This window comes from Ambystoma mexicanum, chromosome 13, assembly GCF_040938575.1.
Source record: "Ambystoma mexicanum isolate Mex_15411 chromosome 13, UKY_AmexF1_1, whole genome shotgun sequence".
NCBI lineage: Eukaryota > Metazoa > Chordata > Amphibia > Caudata > Ambystomatidae > Ambystoma > Ambystoma mexicanum.
In genome coordinates, this window is record NC_090938.1 from 382,847,684 (window position 1) to 382,871,883 (window position 24,200).

Below are 24,200 nucleotides of genomic sequence, written 5' to 3' on the forward strand. Positions count from 1 at the left end.
ATCTTACTAAGCAGTCCCAACTGACATTGTCAGATGTGTAAAATGGCTGTTATTCCCATTTATACCACACTGTGTTCACTGTGCATTTTACCATTTACTCCACACCCGTTTACTTGAAACTGTATGATATGCACTTATGATAGCCAAGTTTCGGGCATGTTTGTCATTTGTTATCGGTTATTGATTGATAATAAAACAATAAAAAACTTAAATGTTGAAAAGCAGACTTGTTATCTTTAACAGTGCTTCTTTACAATGGCTCTACAGACGTAACAGTGTGGCAATCAGACACAGTTCTTTAATCAACAGCAGAATAAAACATGTTTGTAATTGTACTACCAATGAATCAAAATAAACCACCAGACACATTCTAAATGTTCATTGTCTGGATGTTGTGGCATCTTCCAATTTAATATACAGTATCAAAAATGGGGCACCTTAAAATGTATCAGTGACTCATGACATGCTCCAATTATTTGTATCTATGACAAGACATCCAAAAACGAATTATAGCAATGACAAAGCATTCTCCAAGTTACATAACAATGGCAAAATATCCCAAGATGTATTATATTGAGCAGAAAACCTCCTTAATTGTACTTTATGACGAGACACATTCCAATACATTACGCCAATGACAAGAGCCATCTAGATCTGGAAAGAAACACAAAGATTGTTTCTAAAGAAACATGGAGGTTTGTGCCTCTGAAAATCTAAGCTGGGGTCAGAGTCAGTACATGCATATGCATCGTATGTGAAAAAGTGCACACTGTGGGCTTTCAGAAGCATGAACCATACTCTGTTAAATCTTCCCTCCATTTTTTTGAACTGTGTGCAGGCTAGAGCCTCTGAAATATGTGCTGATCTTCAGAGGCGGGAGATAGCTCCTCCAGCAGCGACGATGTTCTCACCGATGATGTAGGAGGCATCCGGTGAGCAGAGAAACGAGACAATACCACCATAGTCATTGGCCTCTCCCAATCTAAGGGGAAACAGAATAACAAAAATGAACAGGATGCACATGTGGGCTAGTGGCTCAGGCAGTCCCAAAGATGATGTATGCACATGAGCTCCCACCACTGAGATCAGCTTAGAAACGATTGCCTCTGTATCCCTCTGCCCAACCTCTGGATCTTTTGATCCCTATGTCACTACCAATAACTCAGGCTGTTTGTCTGAACCATTCAGTAACAGAGGTGATATTCATTGTAATGTCATGCCAATCCCTAGAATCCATCCAATCCTTGAGGCAACAGTCTGTTTCTAAACGTGGCTAACTGCCGGACGATGAGCAGGTGAGCCTTCAGTGCTCCCATGCCGTTGCAAAAATCTGGATAAAATCCTGCGTGAACACCCTCATAAATGGAGCCTAATTAAGGAGTGCAAGGGGAAATGTTGTAGGATCCGGTGACTTGCCCTGGAACGGGATTGAAGGGAAGATTGCTCCTCAATTTGGTTCAAAAGTTTGTGGCCTCTGGCGAGACTGGGATCCGAAAATGGCGCTGATGGAAGCCTGTGGAGGGCAGACGCGACCAGTGGAACGCGCGGACGAGGTAAAGGTAGCTGGCAACAGCCCAGGAAAGGTGGGGAGATTTCGGCGGTGGTGAGAGTGTGGCGAGCGGTGCTGCGGAGTCTCCTGGTGCAGGACTGTACATTGGGACTGAATCGGCCCCGCGGCCGATAAAGGGGACTGGCTTCCCCGCCCTAGTCGCTTAGTGATCTTGGTGTAAGCGAGGTGCAGCGAGCGGAAAGGCTGCGGGAGCAGTTCCTGATTCCGAGGGTTGGAGGCGGCGTGAGGCGGTGGCTCCTGAGCCCGGGGAGCATGGGCTGGTGAGGAGGAGCCGAGGAAACAGTCCCGGCGGTTGGGAGCTCCGAGGTGAAGCGAAGAGGCGACTCCTGCGGCCGGGGGGCAAGATTGTGTTGCCGGAGTGCAGGGGTGCGCGCCTCGTGGCCCCCCTCCACTGGAAGCACCGGTACAGAGTGGGGGCACGGTGGCAGCAACGGAGGTGCTGGAGATGGTGACCTCCCATGAGTGGAAGTAAGAATTGATTGAGGGAAAGAGGAGCAAAAGTGGGCAGCGTTCCCCAGCTGAGCTATAAGAAGAAAGGAGCATCGCTGAACCAGCAGAGGGCTGTGTCACTAGTGAGGGGCTACCCAGAACGGAGGGGGGCTCGTGGCGGAGATTGAAGGGAGGACACAGTAGGAACCTTTGGTTGACGTGGTGGTATACCAGAGGAACTGTGCTGGGAGACTGTGCTGGGAGGGGCCCTCCTACAATAGGTAAAAGTCAGCAGAGGATTGAGAAATTCACAGAACCGAAGGGAAGGAGCCTTCAAGGGGGGGGGGAGGAGACGCTGTGACCTTGGATTTGCTAATGGAGGCGATAAAGGTCTCCAGAGACACTCTCCAGGAGAGCATTAAGGAGGTGGGAGTAGATGTCTCCCTTGTGAAGGCGGACCTTCGCAAAGTGTGCGCGAGAGTAACGGAGGTGGAGCAGCGGGTCAGCACGGTGGAAGATGATGTTCAAAAGTTGAAGAATCAGGTGGCAGGCTTGGTGGGGGCGACCCGAGTATTGGAAATGAGAGCGGAGAATGCGGAGGGGCGCTCTAGGCGCTGCAACATCTGCCTGAAGGGCGTCCCGGAGAGGGAGGAGGGACCTAGCGCAGAACTGTATGTGGAAAATCTGATATTGAAGGTGCTAGGAATTAAGGGCCTATCCAACCTTTTCACGGTGGAGAGGGCCCACAGGGTTCCCGGAAGACCTCCACCGCTAGGTGCCCCACCAAGAGTGATGGTGGCTAAAATGATGAACTTCTGGGACCAGGATGCTATCTTGCAAGATGTTCGCCAGGCAGGCTACTATGAGATTGGTGGTGCAAAGTTGAGGATATTTCCTGACTTTACGTTGAAGGTGCAGTGTCAGAGGAGATCATATCATCCGGTGAGAAGTTGCTTGCGGGAACTTAATTCGAAATACATGATGTTTTTCCCAGCGAAGTTAAAGGTGTTATCGGGAGGGAAGTCGTGGTTCTTTACTTCTCCGAGGGAGGTGTGGGATTGGCTGGATGCAAGGGTGCAGAAAGCGGAGGTCCATTTAGGGGAGTTGAAGGCGAAAGGAGACCGGGAGGGGGAGGAGAGTGGGCAGGGCTGAGGGAGGGCGAGTTACAGACAGCATCTGAGACGGGGAGGTAGCTTGGGGGGTATAGGGAGGGTGGAGGAGGAGAATTTGAGTCGAGGAGACGGCATGGGAAAAACAGTGGAACCTCTAATTATAGAGATCCCACTGTCTGCCAGCCCGGTGGGTGGGGAGGGAGGAGGGCTGGGTAGAGCGGGGGGTCTACAATTGCGAGAAAGGGTAGGGGGGAAGGGGTGGACTTCAGGGTGACTGGGGTGTTTGGGATGGGGAGGGGATGGGGTGGGGCGGAGGGTGTGGGTGGGGATGGGATGAGGGGGCCTGCACCAAGTTGGGGACGGTTGCAAGGGGGGGTGTCCAGAGGTATGTTATGGTTCGGCACAGCAGCAAAAAAGTGGAGGGAAGGGAACGGAGATGATGCTGGATGGAGGTGGTAGGGTTGAGGGGAGGGGGAAAGGGGTCACTTGAATAGGGAGTTACTGGGTGCATGGTTAATAGAGGAGGTTTAAAAATCGGGACGTGGAATGTTCGGGGGTTAGGGAGTTATCAAAAGAGACGGAGAGTGGGGGAGTTTCTGAAGCGACAGGGGATACAGGTGGCATTGATTCAAGAGACGCATGCAGGTACAGAGATGATGGGAAAACTGAGGAAGTTATGGGGGGGCAGATAGTGGGTACAACATATTCCACACAGGCTAGGGGGGTCCTTATCTGGGTGGCGAGGGGGGTCCCGCTGGAAGTGGAGGCGGTGGTGCAAGATGAGATGGGTAGAACGGTGTTGGCACAGTGTTTGTGGGAAGGTAGAACACTCTGCTTGGTTATTTCGTATGCACCAAATGTGGATGATAGGGAATGCTTCCCCTCAATACTACGTATGATAGGGGCATATAGGGGGGGAGATGATAATTTGGGGAGGGGATTTTAATTGTCATCTAGATGATCGGTTGGATGTGTTGGGGAGTAGGGGGGTCCCTAAAAGAAATATGGCAGGCTCTTTATGAGACATAATGCAGGAGCTTGATTTGGTGGAGGTGTGGAGGGAGAAGCACGGGAAGGAGAGGGGCTTTTCTTACTATTCTGGGGTGCATGGATCATATTCACGCCTAGACTATTTTATAACGGGAATGGAGTATTGTCAATTCTTTGAGGAGGCAACATACTTGGGCCGCACCTTATCGGACCATTCCCCCTTGGTGGTGACGTTGTTTGGATCCAGTGAGAACCCCCCGCGGAGGTTATGGCATCTACAGAGGGAGATGTTGCGGGATGGGGCATTTGTAGCAGAATTTAGGGAAGGGATTAAATCGTACTTTGAATTGAATGAGGGTTCGGTGGCAGCTAGGGGTGTGCTCTGGGATGCCTTTAAGACGACAATGAGGGGGAGGTGCCTCTCCATGGTGGTGGGGGTACGTAGAAAGCTTTTAGAGGTATTACAGCAAAAAGAGGCTCAGGTGGTGGAGTTGGATAGGGAAGTAGCGAGAGGTGTGGAAGTGGGAGAGGAGTTGGCACAGAAGCTGACAGTTCACGAGGAGACTCTGGAGAGTTGTCACACTTTGATTCCCGTAGGCGGGATGTTAGGCTGCATAGGGAGGGGGATAGGGCAGGTAGATTGCTGGCGTGGTTGATTAACAGGGAGAGCCCTCGTCGGGTAATAACCCAGCTAAAGTCAAATACGGGGGAGATAGTGGGGACTCAGAAGGAGATTAATGATGTCTTTGCCACATTCTATAGGAGATTATACACAAGTGAAGGTGGTTATGTAGACGAGGAGGTGGAGGATCTTCTAGAGTCATTGCGACTACCAAAGCTGAGGGATGACCTGCGGGAGGAACTGGAAGCCCCAATAGAAGAAGGGGATATTCGCTGGGCAATCCAGAGGATGAAGAGAGGGACAGCGCTGGGCTCCCGGTGGAGTTTTATTCATGGTTTATTGATCTCCTGGCCCCGCAACTGCAATTAGTCTATGAAGAGGCTTTTCAGAAGGAGTGCCTCCCGGAGTCAATGAGGGAGGCGGTGATAACGGTAATCTTGAAGGAGGGTAAAGATCCGAGAGAGTGTGCAGCGTATCAGCCCATCTCTTTACTGAATGTAGACGGGAACATTTTGGGGAAGATACTGGCGGCTAGGCTGGCGGTGGTATTGCCGAAGTTGGTCCATCCGGACCAGTGTGGGTTCATTGGGGGCCGGAGCACATCGGGTAATATCGCCCGTTTACACCATGTCATGGACTCTGTGAAATCACAACGTTGGGCGATGGCAATAGCCTCATTTGACGCCATGAAGGCGTTTGACTGTCTGGAATGGAAATGGTTGTTTCGAGTGCTACGGGAATTTGTGTTTGGGGACAAGATGTGTAGGTGGTTGGCCCTCCTGTATAAAAATCTGACGGCGATGGTGAGGACTAATAGCTGGGTGTCTGAGAGGTGGGATTTAGAAAGGGGAACAAGGCAGGGGTGTGCTGTCTCCCCAATTCTGTTTGCCCTAGCTATAGAACCGTTGGAGGCATTCTTGCGGCAAGAGATGGGGGGAAGCTGGAATTGAGGTGGGAGGGCACAAACATTTAGTGTCCCTCTATGCGGACGATTTGTTGTTGTACGTAACGGAGCCTGAGACCTACATTCCGGAGCTGTTGGAGATGTCGGGCTTCCGTATTAACCCGGAGAAGTCGGTCCTCTTCCCGTTGGGAGACTTGAGAGACCGCCCGCTGGAGGAACTACCGGAGTTGGGGATAAAGTGGGAACCAGAATCATTCCAGTATTTGGAGTTACGTGTGTTCCATGAGGTCACAGAAACATTTGTACACAACACAGGGAGGGCGCTGTCCAGAATAGCTGACTCTATTCAGTTGTGGAAAGTACTGCCTCTTTCGTTGATGGGTAGGGTGGCACTTTGTAAAATGGTGATTCTCCCGCGGCTGCTTTACTTCTTCACCAACATCCCGTATGTGGCTAAGAAAGTTTTTTTTAACATGCTGGATGTTAAGATTAGGGATTAGCTATTATGGGGTGTGGGGAGGAGGAGAGTGTCGTTGGAGGTCCTGAAAAGGACTAGAGAGGAAGGGGGATTGGGTCTCCCACACTACGAGCGATACTTTGTGGCGGCACAGCTGCAGTCGGTGCTAGTGTGGGACCAAGTTGGGGGGAAGCACTTGAGGCGTTGTTAGGGATTTGGTCGCCGGATATCAGACCGGCGGAGCTACTATGGGGCTCATTAGGGGCAATGGGGAGGACGGTGGTATTCGAAGCGGTGAGGGAGACGTGGAGGAAATACGTGGGTGGTAGAGGGGTGAAAGGGAGGTATGAGGGGGGTCTTCCATGGGGTGCAGATCAGTCCCTTCGGGAGGCGATTGGGAGGATGGGGATATGGAGGCTTAGGGAGAAAGGTTGTGAGACGGTGGGGGATTTCTTTGAGGGTGGAAGGATGCTTACCTGCAAGGAATGGTGCCAGAAGTTTGATTTGCTGCAGGGTCTCTTTTTGGCATATGGGGCAGTGGTCCGAAGAATGGCAGAACTATGGGAAGGGATTCCCACAGAGCCGGAGCCATGTCCGGTGCTTTGAGTATTGTTAGATCGGACGGGGGTAGGGCGCGTATTGCGCGATTTTATAGGGCGCTACAAGAGGGGGAAGCGAAGGGGGTATTGAAGGTTAAGGAGAGGCGGGAGAAGGACATGAAGCGCCCAATACCAGAAAAATAATGGGCACAGGTCTGGGAGCTGGTTCGGAAGACATCCAGGAATGCTCGATTCCAGTTGGTCCAGTTTAATATTCTACATAGGGTATATGTAACCCCGGTGGTGCTCAAGGCTATGAATGGGGAGCTCTCAGACATGTGTCCCAAGTGTGGATCAGCGCAGGCAGGTTTCTGGCAAATGGCATGCAAATGTAAGGTAATAGTCGGGTATTGGGAGGAAGTACTTAGAGGAGTTAATGGGGTGCTGGGAACCACTTGGGTCCGCAATCTGGAAATTTGCTTGTGGGTTAAGCTACCGGGGGGGGGGGGGGGGAGGTATGGTTTGCGAAATAGAATGGGTCGGTTCTTGCTCATTTTAGCTAAGCGTCGAATGGCGATGGCGTGGAAATCCCCACAAGGCCTGGCAGCTAGTCATTGGCAGAAGGATGTGCGGAGATGGGGAGTGGCGGAGTTAACGCTGCTGCAGAATGCAGACTCAGAGATGGAACGGATAGATGCAACGATTCACTGGGCCCAATTGTTAGATGACTTATCGAGAGACAATGATTTGCGACCTCCTTGAACGATAGGAGGCAGGAAGGAATAGCTAAGGGGAGTAGCAACTGGAGGACACTATCGTGATGCGAGTTATTGGCTGAACCAACTAGATTATATATATTTATGGACAAGGAGGAGCTGCAGGTTGGGGTTGCTGTGGGGACTGGAAATCAATAGACTTACATGGACACTGGTAGGGAGGGACTGTGGGGGGTCTAAGGGGCTGGGAGGGGCTGGGAAGTTGTTGGAAATGTTCAATTGGGAACTTGGGAAATGTTTGTGGGAAGGAATATTGAGGGGTTGGGGGGACAGAGGGTGGGGGGGGGCTCTTCTTTTGTTTTCCTTTTCCAGGGTTGTTATACCAAAATGCCAATAAAGAGTGTTTAAAAAAAAGTCTATTTCTCCCTGCTGTAATTCCTCTAGCCCAAACTGCCCTCTAGGTACCCATCTTAATTGCTACTTATCCTCTCCAACCAAAAAGGAGGTAGGATACTTGCAAAGCTGTGCCAATCGAGTCCTAGAGGTGACAGGCTCTGTACCCCTGTGACAATCCCCTGAGACATTCAGCATCAGTCTCTGTACTCCTTCATTCCCTGAGTCCATCCAAATTTAGCTGTAAAAGACACTGTATCCTGAGCCATCCAATCTTGGAAGTAAGAGTCACTTTATCGCTTTGTCAATTTCCTTACCTCAACTATTATTGCACAGTTTCTAGATATGCCACAAAGTGGTGAATGTGTCCTACTGACAAGTATTGGAGGCAAAAGGTAGACTTTACTAAAGAACATAACTTTGGATATTTTTAAGTAGAATTGAAAGATGTGGCTTGTTGGACAACATCAAATAGCATTGCTGGAACTCTTTCTTACGAATAACCTGCAAAGTCAGACATCATTTACCTGCAGACATTGTTTGCTTTAAACCAACTTTCTCTAAACTTCTCATCTTGCCACAACTGTTAAAGAAAGAGAAAGGGTCACATGTTAGTTGGCTGTTAGGGCAGTCAATACCACTGTCTTGCCCTAGCATCTAGCCAACCAGAGGGAGAAACAGAACATAAATTAATAATATATTTACAGAATATGTATTTATCACAGAGTGGTTGCAATAAAGAAACCTTCCACTCTATGCCAGTCATAAAATACTATGTTGGCAGTGCAATAATTTTTTTTCAAATCAATTTCTTAATATAATTTCACAATTCCACTATTGAAATAATAACAGAAATGTATTACATAGTTAATTTGAATATAAATGACTGTCTTGATATACACATTATTTAAATACACAGTTACAGACTTCCCTTACAGCTTCACATTAAGTATACATATGTTATTTACATTTAAATTTACACAGAAATGACAGGAACAGTCAACCACTCAATTTCTTCTGTATGCCACAGAATTCATGAATTAAATAAAAACAAAAATTCATTAAAACTATGTGCTACCCATCTGCTTTGAATTGTTTTAAAATATGGTTGCATATCCCTCTACTTAGGAAGGATTGCTATAAATTCTGTTGATTTCTCTAGATTTGAGACATGATCATTGTTAGTATTCCGAACCCATAGCTGAAGCATTTCCTTAACTTTCCTTAGGAGTATATGCGGTCAAACAAACATCTTAAAGTCGAAATCAATATTGCACATAAAATGTTCTCAAGTTATCATAAGGCTATGCACATTTCCTGTTGCATCATTGAACTTAAACTTCAGTAACTCTTTTAAGACCGAATATAGGGAGACACTCTCTGCAAATTGTATCTTAAGGTATGTTCTGATCACAGCCAGCATACATCATCCAGAAAATGAAATAGGATTCATTTTTAATACGCATGCAACATAGTAAATTAAGAACTTTCCTCTGTATGCAAGCCTCCATTCTATCAATCAATAATCGAGATTTTTGCCTACCAGCCATAAAGTATTGACAGCTGTAATTTCTGGAGATAGGCAGTTCTCAATGGTAGCATAGAGAAAACCCCATACTTCGTATCAAACCTCTGAATTTTCCTACCAATGGGTACACTTTTGTTTTGATAGATTTGAGGTTCATATTTTCTGGGAATCTGTCAAAAATCTGGTATCCCAATCAGTTGCCTCTCGCACTTTCTTTTGTGCCTTATGTTGAACATACCAGTTGTTACTTATTAGTATTTCTTTTCAGGGTAAAACATATCAAAGAGTTCTTTTTTTCATTGATCTCCAAATCATGATTTCTCATGTATTTATCACAGGCCATTAAGGATCATTGTAAACCCACCGCTGTATGATCCATAATGATTAGGTTGTCTACGTAAGCTAGACATGGCACATTTTCCTCCTGCTACTTTGGAACGAAAATTCCTGATGTTTTCCAATTCGCCCCCCAAATCTGTAATCTATAAATTAAACAACATTGGCACAAGGACACAGCCTTGCTTTAATGTACGATTCATCTGAATAGGATCAGAAAAAAAAAATTCGATTTAGCCTAATCCCGACTACAATATCTTTGTGCAGGAGCATTAACAATTTAAGAAGTCCCTCTGGTTTACCCAAATTATGCAATTTCTTCCAGAGAGCTGATCGGTTTACCCTATTAAAAGCCACCATTAGATCTAAATAGGCTATATAGACTGTCACCATTTTAGCATTCATTGCTGCCTTACTAATACATTGCAAAATAAAGATATTCATTTTATTAAAAATGTTTTTATTATACAGTTTCTTACAAACTTTTAAAAGAACTGCATCACATTTAAACCAACACGAGAAAGAAGATCAGTTACAAGAAAGCCAAGAATAATAATCATCTACAAATTAACAGTAAACTACTCCAGCATTCCACAGAACTGAGTCCTTCATAGATTCCTCAAATATAAAAGTTTTTTATGCTGGAGTAAAACTTCAGAGTCCCAAATTCCAACGCATTCATCCAGCAGACACACAAGGTTCCAACCCTGCTTTATTGCATCGTAAATTAATTTTTCAGTACTTTCATGATTGTAGAGCGTCTTTCACATGGGTTAAAAAATGGATCAGAGCATAGGTCAGTTTATTATTTGCTCCTTCAAATAGAGCTGACCACCAATCTTCACAACTCCATGTAGATCGTTTTCCAATTTCAATTCCAAAGGTCAAGGATCTTTTTTCTCGTAATGCCGGACAAAAAGCTACCAGATGTTTTAAAGTCTCTTTTTCATTTTTACAAAGCCTGCAGAATTGATCATTTTCTGCTGTTTGGTTCCTTAATCTTAAAAGCTCCTTGGTTTCAAATTGATTTAACCTAAATCTTAAGAAGACATTGCGATAGTTTTTATCTGGGAATTTTAGAATGTATCGTGCAAGTTTATTGTAGGCTCTAGCTTCTATTGGCACAATTTGCATACATTTATGCAAGGACCTTTGATGACGGGTTTCTAGCCAATCCCACTGCCACAATTTCAATTTCACCTTATTTGGGTTGCGCCAAAGAGTTTCCTCAGGTATGTTAAGAATTTCGAGCACCTTCTTACAACTTCTTACCCAAAGATTTAGAATCGATTTATCATCACTTCCATGGTTCAATTTGAGAATTTGAAAGATATTAGTGCCCATCTCTAAATCCTTTTTGTTGTATAGGTAATATTTTATTTACTCTCGCCTAACTCTCAATTTGTTTTAAAAGTAGCGTGACAAAAACATTACCTGTAATGTCTAACAGGCCGATGGACGTGTCATTATTTGGATTCTCATGAGAGCCTTCCCTATAAATGGAAGTTATATTCGAGTAGTCGGCAAGCTGGATTCTTGTATCATTTTCCCATACAGTACTTTTAGATTTTCAGCCCACTTTGGGAATTTGTTTTCAAGACTACATTTGCTAGGCCTTCCAGGCCAGGAGCGCTGCATTTTTTACTTTTCCGAATGGCCCATTCATAATAATATAAATAACTAGAACTCTGATCAAAATCTTACATTTATATAAACGATACTGCTTCTGCTCCAAACTCAAACTCTTCTCCAAAATTAAACCTTTTCCTGCTTAAACACTTCTCCTGCGCAAAATGTCTCTCTTAACCAGTAATTCTTCCAACTATGTACACCTCCCTTCAAAGGCTCACAGGTTATCCACCTTTGATCCTTACAACATTCTCGCATCCACCCATCAATAAATGATTTTTTTTTTGCTGGTCCCTCAGGGCGTAGCCACACCTACAATTCATCCACATTTTTACTCATCAATCCACATGTACCTGTTGCAGCTGTGTGTATCACAGCACACATACCCAGCTCCCATCCATGAACAGATGACCAGTACCTGTATTGTTGTCATTGGGGCCCCCGGCTATAATAGGGAAGTATCCTCTCAATGGATGGTACATAATCTGGTTCTCCAGTACTTTAAGAGCTTAGAAGTCTAAATTTAGAAGCCTGAAAGTGATGGCACTGCCCACTCCCAGATATGATATGGTAGGTTATTTATAACACGCTTAATACCCAGAGGTTTCTAAGCAAGGACCCTGGAATCGAACCTGTAGTGCTCCATGTCATCTAGCTTCCAAGGCAAGCACGTTGCCCCTGAGCTAGCCTCCCGAGGCTCTGCTCTCTTCTCCCCAATTAACTCCTAACCGATTAGTTTTCCTTTCTGCCTGAGAGTGAACACTGTTATGGTCAGTTGGACTTTAGGGATGAGAGACTGCTGTATGAGTAATTCCAATGAGATAATTGTATTTTTTCTTGTGTCCCAGCGCCACCACTCCCAAGAATGAGCAGTTTCCCAAGCATGAATTTTAGGCAAAGGGGGTGTCTGACATCCAGAATGATTTAGCTAAAATGTTTTAAGTTTGGCCTGTCCACACTGAGCATTGGTTCAGGATCTAGTATTCAACACATAGGGCCTCATTACAATTTTGGTGGTATCCCGCCGGTAAATTTGGCGGGATACCACCTAACGGAATTAAGGTTACTGGCACTTGGTCTGCTGGAATTACCTTAGATTGTAAGTGCTGGCAAAGATTATTACCGGCACCGGCAGTATCAGCAATGTTTGCTGGTGGGATGGCAGAATGACCTGCAGCTCTTGACTGGAGGTTATTCCGGTTTGCCCACTGGCAAACTTTGATTTTGCCAGTGCGAAAACATGCAGGGAATATGGAATTACCAGCACATTAATTCCACACTGGCTAACTCCTAATGAGACCCATAGTGCTTATGTGAAGGTTGCTCAAGGTGGAAGATTTTAATACGGTGTAACCTCATTTTGGGCATGCATATAAAAAGTAATAGAGGTCATAACAAATATCATTTGGAGAGAGGATACCCAGAAGAGAGGGACAGTTATAGATGTAAGAAAGTATTTAGCGAGCTAGTGAAGTCTTTACTGCTTCTTTGACTGAGTAGAACAAATATATTTCCTGGTAGAAATGATACTTGGGCAATAAACTGCTGATGAATGTGTATGGCCCCAATGCAGATGATCCCCAATTGTACATAGATATGTTGCAGAAACTTGCTCGATATCCACTGGTACCTACTCTATGGGGGTGTGGGGGATTTCAATACAATTTTGGATCTGGGACTGGATGGGTCCACTGACACTTACAGAGACCCCTCCCGGGCCGCCTCTACAATTAAGGAGGGTGTGAATGCTTTGGAATTTGTTGACGCCTGGCGTGTGCTGCACCCTTCTGACCACGCATACACTTTCTACTCCTCTGTCCATGACTCCCTCTCTCGTATAGCTATGTGGGTTATCTCTCACACACTACTGGGTGGGGTTGTAGAGGCTTCCATGCTCCCCCGCACCTTCTCAGACCACCCCCCGATCAGTATCTCCTTAAGGTTACCTACATTCTCCAAACCTCGAAGTAACTGGCGCTTTAAACCGCTATCCCTGCAGGATGTTGCATTTAAGTCCTCTGTGGACGAACAGGTCATTTTATTTTCGAAAAAAATGCAGGCTCGGTACCCTTGTCTAATACACTTTGGGAGGCCTGCAAGGTCTACATTCGGGGGAATCGCAATGTCCTCAGAGTATAGTGTCCTCAGGACAATTTGACATGATATAAAACAATGTGATGGCGCATTGTGGGAATTAGAGCGTGGACTGACGGGCGACCACCTTAAGACCGCGCTTGCACTGATCAAGGAGGCTGTGGATGCGTTCAGGGCCCATGCAGAATGCGAAGTTCCTCCGTACCCCCGCAGCTGCCAGGAAATATGGGGAAGGGGATAGGCCGGGTAGGTTACTCACACGCATGGCACGTCAGGACGTGGGCAGTGACTGTATTACACTTGTATGGGATAGGTTGGCCAAAGCGGTCCACACGCCTACTGCTGTGGAGAGTGTTTACAGAGTTCTACCTAGACCTCTACGACAATAAATACACATGTATAAAGGGAGAAATTGAGGAGTTCCTTGATGCCTTACTGCATAGTCAAATATTACAAGATAATTCGGCCCTTTTGGATCTCCTGATCTCCATAGCCGATATTACTCAAGCAATTGGAACAGCTCTCGTCTGAGAAAGCCCCGGGCACGGATGGCTTCACTGTCGAATTTTATAATCACTATAAGGAGACTCTCGCCCCGGTTCTCCTTCAGGTTTGGCACAAGTCTCTTCAGACCCAGCTACTTCCAGACACAATACGAGAGACAATCATTACAGTCCTTCTGAAGCAGGGCAAACCAACTGATCGGTGTGACTCATATCACACTTTGTCCTTAATTAATACTGACGTTAAAATATTTGCAAAGATACTGACCACGAGGTTGATGCCAGTCATGCCGTATGTTGTCCATCCTGATCAGTCGAGATTTATTCCCGGCAGGTCAACAGCGCTTAACTTGTGGTGCCTTTTCAGTATACTGGCCCAAATTGACCCTAAAGCTCATGCGTTGGCAGCTGCATTTAGATATTCAAAAGGCATTCGATTTAGTCTCTTGACGGTTCATGTACACCGTTCTGGCACGATGTGGGTTCGGCCCAGGGTTTCTCGAGGCCCTGTGCCTTCTCTATGCTGGCCCAGTGGCCAGGGTTCACACAAATGGGATTCTCTCACCACCTTTTCAGATAAGGCGAGGCACCTGTCAAGGTTGCCCCCTACAACCACTAATATTTGCTATTTTAATGGCACCCATGGCGGACCTCATAAGACTCAAACACACCCACAGCAGAGTCCGGTTTGCAACCGAGCCACAAATCATTTCCCTTTACGCAGATGATGCATTAATATATATGCAGAATCCACAAGAACACTTAAAAACCATTATGCAGGATATCCTAACATTTGGTGAGGTGTCGGTCATCGGGTAAACTGCAGTAAATCCAAACTTTTTCCATTGACAGATAGTAATCCCCCCACAGACTAACAGGGATTCCAATGGGCTCAGACGGCGATATGCTACTTGGGAGTGATGATAACCAGACATGGCACCACGCTACATGGCCACAACTACAACATGTACATGATTCAACTGCGAGCTAAGCTTGCGGACTGGGCACACCTCCCCATCACAATAGCTGGTAAGATTGCACTACTCAAGAGGACAGTTCTTCCTAAACTGCTATATCTTTTTCTGAACATACCTCTGTGGCCCGGGCAACTCTTTTTTTCAGGAGCTGGAGAGGGTGATCAGCAAGTTCATGTGGCATTCTGGGGCGGTGGAGCTGAAGTGGGGGTGTTCTGATGCAACCATTTGATAGGGTTAGATTTGCTGCTCCCGACTTTGAGCTATATTGGATGGCAGCACAGGCGCAGTATGCAGCTTTTTGGATCAACGATGGCTCTCCTCCCCCTCATGTGCTGCTGGAGAGGTATTCAGTCGTCGTCAAGGACCTTCGCTCGTGAATTTTTCAGGGATATTTGCTGACCCTGTTAGCATCACGCACTGGCTTGGCACAACATGTGGAGAGTAATCGATGTAGGCACCCCATTTCATGGCGATTTTCCTTTATGGAACTGTGTCCCGTCCTTGCCCCATGCCGATCCTTTGGTGCGGGCGACATGGACACAACAGGGATTTCATACGCTGGGATCTTTATATCGGGAAGACAACTTCATTCAATCCTCCAAACATACAGGTGTCGGCACAGAATAGGTCCTCCCAATGGCTACAATATGTTGGCTTGCGTAAAGCATGCAAGAAACTGTGGATCAGCTTCCCGGCTAAGCCCGAGAACTCTGCACTACTGGGATTTGCATTGGCAGCGAGCAACGGTTGTAGCCGAATGTGGTCCCTATATCGCTTAATCTAAACATGCTCAGGGTTAGCACACTATAGTATATGCACTAAATGGGGGAGGGGTCTTCAACTAGATATAACTGATGATCTCTGGAAAGATGTGTGCACAGACCCAGAAAGTGTCATTCAATTCCCGTTTTCGATTAATACAGCTTAAAGTGTTAGACTGGTACCATTACACTCTTGATGGAATACGCATGTTTTCAAATGAAGGGGTTGGTGCCTGCCCACGCTGTGAACTCACTCATGCTGGATACTATCAAATGCTATGGGACTGCCCATGCCTTGCGACCTTCTGGGATGATGTGTGCGCGACACTGTCTGACATGACTGATACTGATGTCCCCCAGACCCCATTGCTCTGTTTATTTCATATCCCAAATGTACCTTCTAATACTGTCAGCAAACTTGTACGGCACTGTCTTCTCCTGGCCAAGCGTTGCATTCTCTTACGTTGGATAGGTACTCATGCTCCCAACAGAGGTCATTGCTCCTGGGCAAATGACATGGAGGAGCAGTGGGCTCTCATTCTGCCAGCAGAATCAAAGTCGAGAGACATTTGGGACCCCCTTAGACTGTACCTCTTGCGATCAACAACTTATATAGACAGTTCAACTCCAACGTCATTGTCTTAAACTGCCCCTGTAGAACCGGATCCCCGGAGGCCTGGGGATTAAACTGAACCACGCGCTCTGTCAATGCATGTTTCCCCAGCCGCACTGGGAAATACTTGTCTTTGTATACTGATGTTCTCTCATCTATGACAATGTTGTAAATGATACCCTAACGATCTGTGTTGTGTAATGTCAATAGCTTAATAAAGAAAGTTTAAAAAAAAGAAAAGGTCAAGGGCAACTCCCTTCTTATCGTCCTTTTGGTTTCCACTGCCGTTCTCCATCGTTTGAACTGTCGTTCCGGAATAGATGCTTCCTTGTGCATTCAGCCTTGCTCAAAATGTGCCCTCGTGCTCCGCCTTTTATCCCTGTGGGGAAAGAAAAGGGCCGTCAGGTGTGTGTAGTTATTGGCAATTGCCTGACTCTGTCTGACCCTTGTGTTGGGACATTTTAGGTAAACGGCTCTGGTGTTAATCTGTTGGCTTTCGTGGTGTGAGAAAGTATTAGTGTAGGAAAAGGGGGGGTAGAGTTTCTAAATATCCTACCGGGTAGGATGGGGAAAAGTTGTCATAAGGGGGTACCACTTCTCACCCGTCAGTGTCCCACTTTCACTCCCCTAAGACACCCCCCCCCATCCAGGTGATCCTCCCGCACTGGGCCACCCCCTGGAACTGGATCCAATAGCAATGGCCGGATCCTGGCCACCTGGATGACAGATCCGTGGGGACTAGTAAGTGAAACACCCTCAGGTTTCTCACAGAAGACACAATAAAGTATGACACAGACAACAGATTGAATATTTAACCAAAAGTACTTTTTTTACTTAAATGTAAGGATGGTGGAAGGCATAACTTGCCCTATGCTAACATGGGATTTCCCTAACTAAAGAAACTAAGGATAGTCTGTGTCAGTCAGTAAGTTCAACTTAAAAGTCTGTCTGTGTCCAAAACCTATGCTTGCACTCAAACCTAAAGCAAAACAATATGTAGGGATGTCAATTATAAACTGAACATTGTTCCAAAAGTAAAGTTCTGAGCTATTTCCAGATCAAGGCTTCTTCTTCAGCTCCCCTTCCCCAAGTACAAACAAGTTCACAGCAGTTTTCAAGATACCTTCTCTTGGACTCAAGGTTATACCGTTCCACACCTTTCTCTGGGTTTCCTTCCCTAAGTTCTATACTGTTTCATCACAGAAGGTCTTGGGGTTCCCATCCCCATTTTCAATGTAACAGTGATCACAAAAGAATATGATCTGGAGGCTGTCCTCAAGGTAATTTCCAACAATTCTTCACCGCTCAGGGTTTTCTTACCCCAATGTTTAAATGCATAAAATTGTAGTTTTACTTCTGAAAACGTTGCATATTTATACTAAAATGTTTCAACAAGTTGGGGTTCTCTGGTTTGGGCACAGTTGTTTGACCACACAGTCTAACAACCAGGTCACGCAACCAGAGACCCTTAGTTCTCCTGCTCACACATAGGCTCCTCAGTATCTTGCCTCTGTGTTTGAGTTTCCTTGACTTGGCTTCCTTGTGTCAGCCTTTTAGGTTTTCCGTAGAGTAACACATATCTCTGAGTCAGCTCTTGGCAACCTTGTTCGGTACTCATTCAATGACTCATTGTATTTCATGGTCTTATTCACACTTCACTTGACCCTTTTACCCTTTCGTGCTAGGTTTCTTTCAAGTATGTTGGTTACAGTCCTTTAAGCATGGTTTTAGAGTTCAATCAGTTTGCTATTCAACAAACCAATGGTTTCTCAGACTTGACTTCAACTCTGTAGTCGGAGTCCTTCATTTGACTTGATTTGCTACTTTCTTTCAGTTCATTATTCAATATTGGCAATTACTGTGCCTCGTGCAACTTGTATTCACTTAGTACCACAGAACCACCTGTAACTCAAGCATGGATTCTTTCAGTACTGCTCTATGCTTTTGCAGCCCGCCGGAGCGCCCCAGTCTGAGTGACTTCCACAGCACTTACCGGTCATCTGCGTCCTCCATCTGCGGCTCTTGCTGCTTTTCTCCTCTGCTCTGGTTGTGGCTTCTGTTTCTGCAATCACCGCTAGCATGTTGACTGGGGCTCGGCTGGTGCAGGCAGCTCCCCTGCCTCTTTGAGGACGGATACAGTGTCCTCTTTGCTCTGTCCTCGCCATAGCTCTGTTTGCTCCCACTTTGCATCGGAGGATCCCCACGGCTTGAGGATGGTGGCCGGTGTCCTGGCTCCACCTTAGCTCCCATCACGGCTGTCTCCAGTCTTCCAGGGTTTCCTGCTGCTCTCTGCCTCGACAGTTCCTCAGGTCTGTCTGTCTCTCTGTCTCTCTCTCTCTGTCTCTCTCTGTCTCTCTCTTTCTCTGACTCTCTTTCTCAGTCTCTCTCTCTCTCTCTATCTCTCTCTCTCTTCACTTCTTGGTTTCTCATTTTATACACCTGTAGTCCTTCAATAGGCTTCAGGTGTGGACCGTTGTCTAATTCTGCCTGACTTTGATATTAAGAGGACATGCCTGACCCTCAAAGCTTTTAGTAGGCATTTTCCTCGTCTCAGTGTTAAAGTGAACATGGGAGTTGTTAGTAGTCATTAATCCTAGTTGCCTCTTCCTCGTCACAGTACTGTTAAAGGACAAAGGTCGGGAGATGATTTGTAATAGCCCAAAAAGGCTTGAGGGAAATTGGGTGACTTTCTAAAGCGAAAGGGGAATACCATGTCTCACCTGCAGGTACCCCACTCCAAATTTCAAAGGATCCTCCACCCAGGTGATCCTCCCTCGCTTGTCCACCCCCATGGTCAGGATCCAAAAGTGATGGTATTTCCCTGGCTACCTGAGGAGAAGATCGTGGGGGAGTAGGAGTGAGAATACCCTCAGGTTTCTCACATACACTTCCTCATTGCGGGTTGGACAGAGGTGTTTCACAGGGAAAACGGGAGAGGAAGTCAACGCTATCTTGCTCTCGACCTTTCTGATGTTCAACTGTGAAGCAATATGGTTGAAGGTCCAAGAACCCTTGCATTACCCGAGGGTTGGATTCTTTTCTCTGACTGATCCATACTAGAGGGGAGTGGTCTGTTATTAAACAAAATCTACGACCCAGAAGATAATACTTCAGATGTATCACAGGCAATTTCTCTCTGGGGAAGAGCTTTCTGCTGATGTATAGAATTGGGTGTTCCAAACCATCATATTTCTGTGACAGAACTACTCCTAATCCCATCAAGGAAGCTTCAGTCTGGAGGATTAACTTTGTGGAGAAATCCGCTACTCTTAAAATGGGGCCTTGGCATAGAGCTTTCATTCAAGGTCGTATAACAAAAGTCATCCTCTTCTTCTCATTTGATATTTTGGAGCTCAGCATTTTTCAATTTATCTGTCAATCTAGATGTTTTACTATAGAGGTTTGGGATAAATCTGTGGTAATATCTGATTACCCCCAAAAAGGCCCTTAGATCTTTATTTGTTTTTGGAAGGGGTGTATCAAGGACAGCTCATAATTTCTCTCTCTTGTTGTGGTTGGACTGTACAATTGCCCACAAAGAACCTCAAATATTTCACTGCAGATTGGGCCAGTCTGCACTTTTTGGGATTAGCAGTTAGCCCTGCTTTTCTTAACACTCTCATGATTGTGTAGAGGTGGTGTAAATGATCTTCCCATGTCTTGCTATGTATCACAATATCATCTATATAGGCTCTGCAAAATTCTGAGTATGGTTGTAAGATTTTATCCATAAGTCTCTGGAATGTTGCAGGAGCACTATGTAGACTTTAAACTGAAACAACCCCATGGGGGTGGCAAAAACTGTTTTTTCTATAGCAGGCCCATGCAAAAGAACTTGCCAATATACCTTTGTAAGATCTAGCATTGAAAGATATACAGCATTACCCAACCAATCTATCAGATCATCGATACGAGGCATTGGGTAAGCTTCGAAAGCAGAGATGGCATTCAGTTTACAAAAATCTATACAGAATCTCCAAATTCCATTGGGGTTTACCACCAACATGATGGGGGAGGACCAAGGGCTATTGGAAGGTTCAATGATTTTAGCTTCTAACATGGTTTTAATTTCCTGGATGATGGTCTCTTTTCTATGATAAATACCCTTTACTCTCTCAGGCTCTTCACGAAACACATCAGTAAATTGCCTTATAAGCGTATCAGGTAATATTATCCCCACCAATAATATTGCCATATATACGACATATATGTATATGGTCGTCGGGAACGTCCATAGACGATATTAGTGGGGATCATTTTTGGGGTAAATGGGAGCAGTGGTTGCGGGGGTGTCCCCCGCATCCTTTAAAATAATGTGGGTTGCAGGTTTATCCCCCGCAGGTTTAAAGGGTTAATATCGCCGCAAAAATATGGCGCCATTCTTTTATGGCAATATTTTTGCGGGGATATTAACACATGGAACCCTCATAAGTTCATATAAATCTTGTTTCTGATTGTTGTTAAGATCAGATGAAATTAAGGCCTTATCTTCTGCGTCTTCTGGCAACAGACAAGATAATATTATGACTGGGGACGCTGAAGGATTTTCCTTCCATTCTTTCAAAAGATGTATATGACAAACCTGGGTTTTAAGACAACAGTCTGGTTGTGAGATCTTATAATTACATGGACCTGTTTGCTCTAGTACTTTGTATGGGCCATGCCAGTTGTTAAGATCAGATGAAATTAAGGCCTTATCTTCTGCGTCTTCTGGCAACAGACAAGATAATATTATGACTGGGGACGCTGAAGGATTTTCCTTCCATTCTTTCAAAAGATGTATATGACAAACCTGGGTTTTAAGACAACAGTCTGGTTGTGAGATCTTATAATTACATGGACCTGTTTGCTCTAGTACTTTGTATGGGCCATGCCATTTGGACACTAGTTTATTTTCCGAAGTGGGCAATAAGACAAGTACCTTTTGACCTGTAGAGAAGGATCTAGGAGAAACCTTTTTACTGTAGGAGGTCTTGTGGTGTTCTTGTGCCTTAACCATGTGAGTTTGCGCCAAATATCTAACAGCTGTCATATGTTCTTTCAACCTATTGGCAGAGAGAGAGAGAGAGAGAGAGAGAGAGAGAGAGAAAAAAAAAAAAACTGGAGCCCTCTCTCTCTCTTCTCAGGTTTCTCTTCACCTGTCAAGGACATCCTGTGTATCTTGCCCATCAAGGAGTTCAAACAGGGAGAATCCTGTTGAGGCCTGAGGCCTTTTCCGTATGGCAAACAAGGCCCATGGTAACATTTGATGCCAATGTTTACCATCTTGTTCAACTAACTTTCAGAGTATTGTTTTGAGGGTTTTCATAAATCTTTCCACCAAGCCATCTGTGTGGGGATGGTACACTGATGTTCTAAGGGTGGTGATATGTAACAGTTCTTTGACTTCCCCCATAAGTTTGCTTATAAAAGTAGAACCCTGGTCAGTCAATATCTTCTTCGGTAACCCCACTCGGGAGAAAAACGGGATCAGGTGTTCCAGAATTTGTTGTGTGATGTTGTCTGTTAAGGGGAAGGCTTCGGGGTAAATTTTGGCATAGTTCACAATAAATGGAATGTATTTGTTCCCCAGTTTAGAAGGGCCCCTAATATCCATACCAATGCAGAAAAACTGGACCTCTATTATTGGCAACGGATTTAAGTGGACTGGTGGTGGTATATGCAAATCTGTTTTCTGGCAGACCTCACACGCTTTAACAAAGGTTTTAATGTCGGCATGAATTCCGAGCCAGTAAAATGTATTTGTTATATGTGCATGCGTCTTGGACTGCCCCAGATGGCCTCCCGATAGATGTGAATGGGATATCTCTAGGACAACCCGCTTGTGACTTTTATGGACCACCATCTGGGTTCTTAACAGACCCTCTGGAGTGGTATCTCCCCTGTAAAGAAGCTCATGTTTACCTTTCTCATGACCCTCTGTCTCTGATACCACTTGCAAAAATGCTTCAGCTAACAAGGGGTTGTTTCTTTGAGAAAAGGCTAAGTCGGGAAGTGTCTCAGGTTCTTCCTCTGTAGGTTTTCTGCCAGTACATCAATTCCAAATCTCTATGCTAACCCTGTCTTGGGTGCTACTGTGATGTAGGTATCTGGGGGTGGAATCAATATCAAATCTATGGTTATCAATCTTCTTTCACCTGGTGGGTCTGATGCTCTGGCACTAAGCTTTTCAAATCTTAGGGTTCCACAACTTGTATCGGTTGAGCCGTATCCCACAGCTGACACCATTTGTGAAGGCATCTTCAAGTATGACACAGACACCAGATTCAGGGCCTCATCATGGGTTGGGCGGTATGCCGACTGGGATACGGGCCAACTATATTTGTGTTACCGCCCACCCATCCTGCGATATTACTGCCGGATCACAGGTTGAGCGATAAACATTATTCCCCATTCCCCATTGGGTCCATTACTGCCAGCGGTATTACTGCACAGTAATTAGCTGAAATTGTCATTTTTTTGGTGTATTTACTCCCAGCTCTGAGCTGGGTGTAAACACGCCATACGCATGTTTGGGCAGACCCGTAACTGCGTTAGTAATAGCGTTACCGCCGCATTTAAGGGCTACTGCCCAACTTGTAATGAGACCCTCAAAATTTAACAAAAATACTTTTATTAACTTAAATGTCAGTATGGTGTAAGGCCTAACTTGCCCTATGCTAAGGTGTGATTTCCCTACATAAAGAAACTAAGGATAGTCTGTGTCACTAAGTTCAACTTAAAAGTCTGCCTGTGTCCAAAACGTATGCTAGCCCTCACGCCTAAATCAAAACAATTTGTAGGGATGTCAACCATAAACTGAACATTGTTCCAAAAGTAAAGTTCTGATCTATTTCCAGGTCAGGGCTTATTCTTTGGCTCCCATTACCCAAGTACAAACAAGTTCACAACAGTTTTCAAATTACCTTCTCTCAGACTTAAGGTAATACAGATCCACAGCTTTCTCGGGGTTCCCTTCCTCATGTTCAATACAGTCTCATCACAGAAGGTCTCAGGGATCCCTTCCCCAAGTTCAATGTGACATTGATCACAAAAGACATGGTCTTGAGGCTCCGTCCTCAAAGTAATTTCCAACAATTCTTAACATCTCAGAGTTTCCTTCTCCCAAGGTTTAAATGCAACAATTGTAATTTTCCTTCTTCACCTTTTGCTTATTTATCTTAACCTTTTTCAACACGCTGGGGTTCTCTTGTCTGGGCGCAGTTATAAGACCACACAATCCACCCACCACAGGTCGTACAACTAGAAACCCTTTAGTTCTCCTGCTCACACATAGGCTCCTCAGTATCTTGTCTCTGCTATTGAGTTTCCTTGACTTTGTTCCTTGTGTCAGCCTTTTAGGTATTGCATAGAGTAACACATATCTTTGAGCCTGCCCTTTGCATCCTTGTTCGGTACTCATTCAATGTCTTGCTGTATTTCAGGGTCTTATTCACACTTCACTTTAAGTGACCCTCCCCCCCCCCCCCCAAACCTCTTTCATGCTTGGCATCTTTCAAGTATGCAAGTTACTGTCCTTTAACCCTTTCAGTGCCATGGGTATTTCCCCCCAGTGCCAAGGCCTTTTTTGGTGATTTCGGTATGCCACCATTCAATGCCTTGTAACTTTAATGTTACATGAGATATCTCAGCCAAATCTGGCCCCTTTTCTACCCACTTGTAGGTGGTTGTATCGCCACCCAGGAATCCTAGGTTGCTGTAGGGGGGTGAGAGAAAATAACCAAAAAGGGCGAAAATGTTGTGTTTTTTCAAAAAATGCCAATAAAATGATGTACAAAGAAGCCTGTGTTTTTTTCCTTGTAAGAGCTAAGAACAAATGGTTTGCTGTGCTGAATTCCCCAATTTCCTGGCTTTCAAGAACAGGTTGAGTGGAAAAGAAAGACATTTATTTTGATGTGGTTATCAACCGTTTAGTGAGAGGTAGGCGATTTTGGCCATTTCTGCCAATTGGACATGCATGGACGGAATGGAAGAAAAGAGTAGGAAAGCCGAATTGGAGGACAGAAAGGCATACATTTCTGAAAAGT

At 45.3% G+C, this 24,200-nt stretch overlaps 1 protein-coding gene across 1 annotated transcript in view; it reads right to left on the bottom strand.

Annotated features, from left to right (window-relative positions):
• Positions 1 to 212: 212 nt before the first annotated feature.
• LOC138521236 (dehydrogenase/reductase SDR family member 4-like) overlaps positions 213 to 24,200 on the bottom strand; it is a 326,948-nt gene continuing 302,960 nt past the window's right edge. Inside the window, exons 8-9 of the mRNA XM_069633929.1 lie at positions 8,260 to 8,315; positions 213 to 982 (exon numbers count right to left, since the gene is read on the bottom strand). Coding sequence (XP_069490030.1) covers positions 868 to 982; positions 8,260 to 8,315 — 171 coding nt within the window. The 3' untranslated portion in view covers positions 213 to 867. The remainder of the gene's footprint in view (positions 983 to 8,259; positions 8,316 to 24,200) is intronic.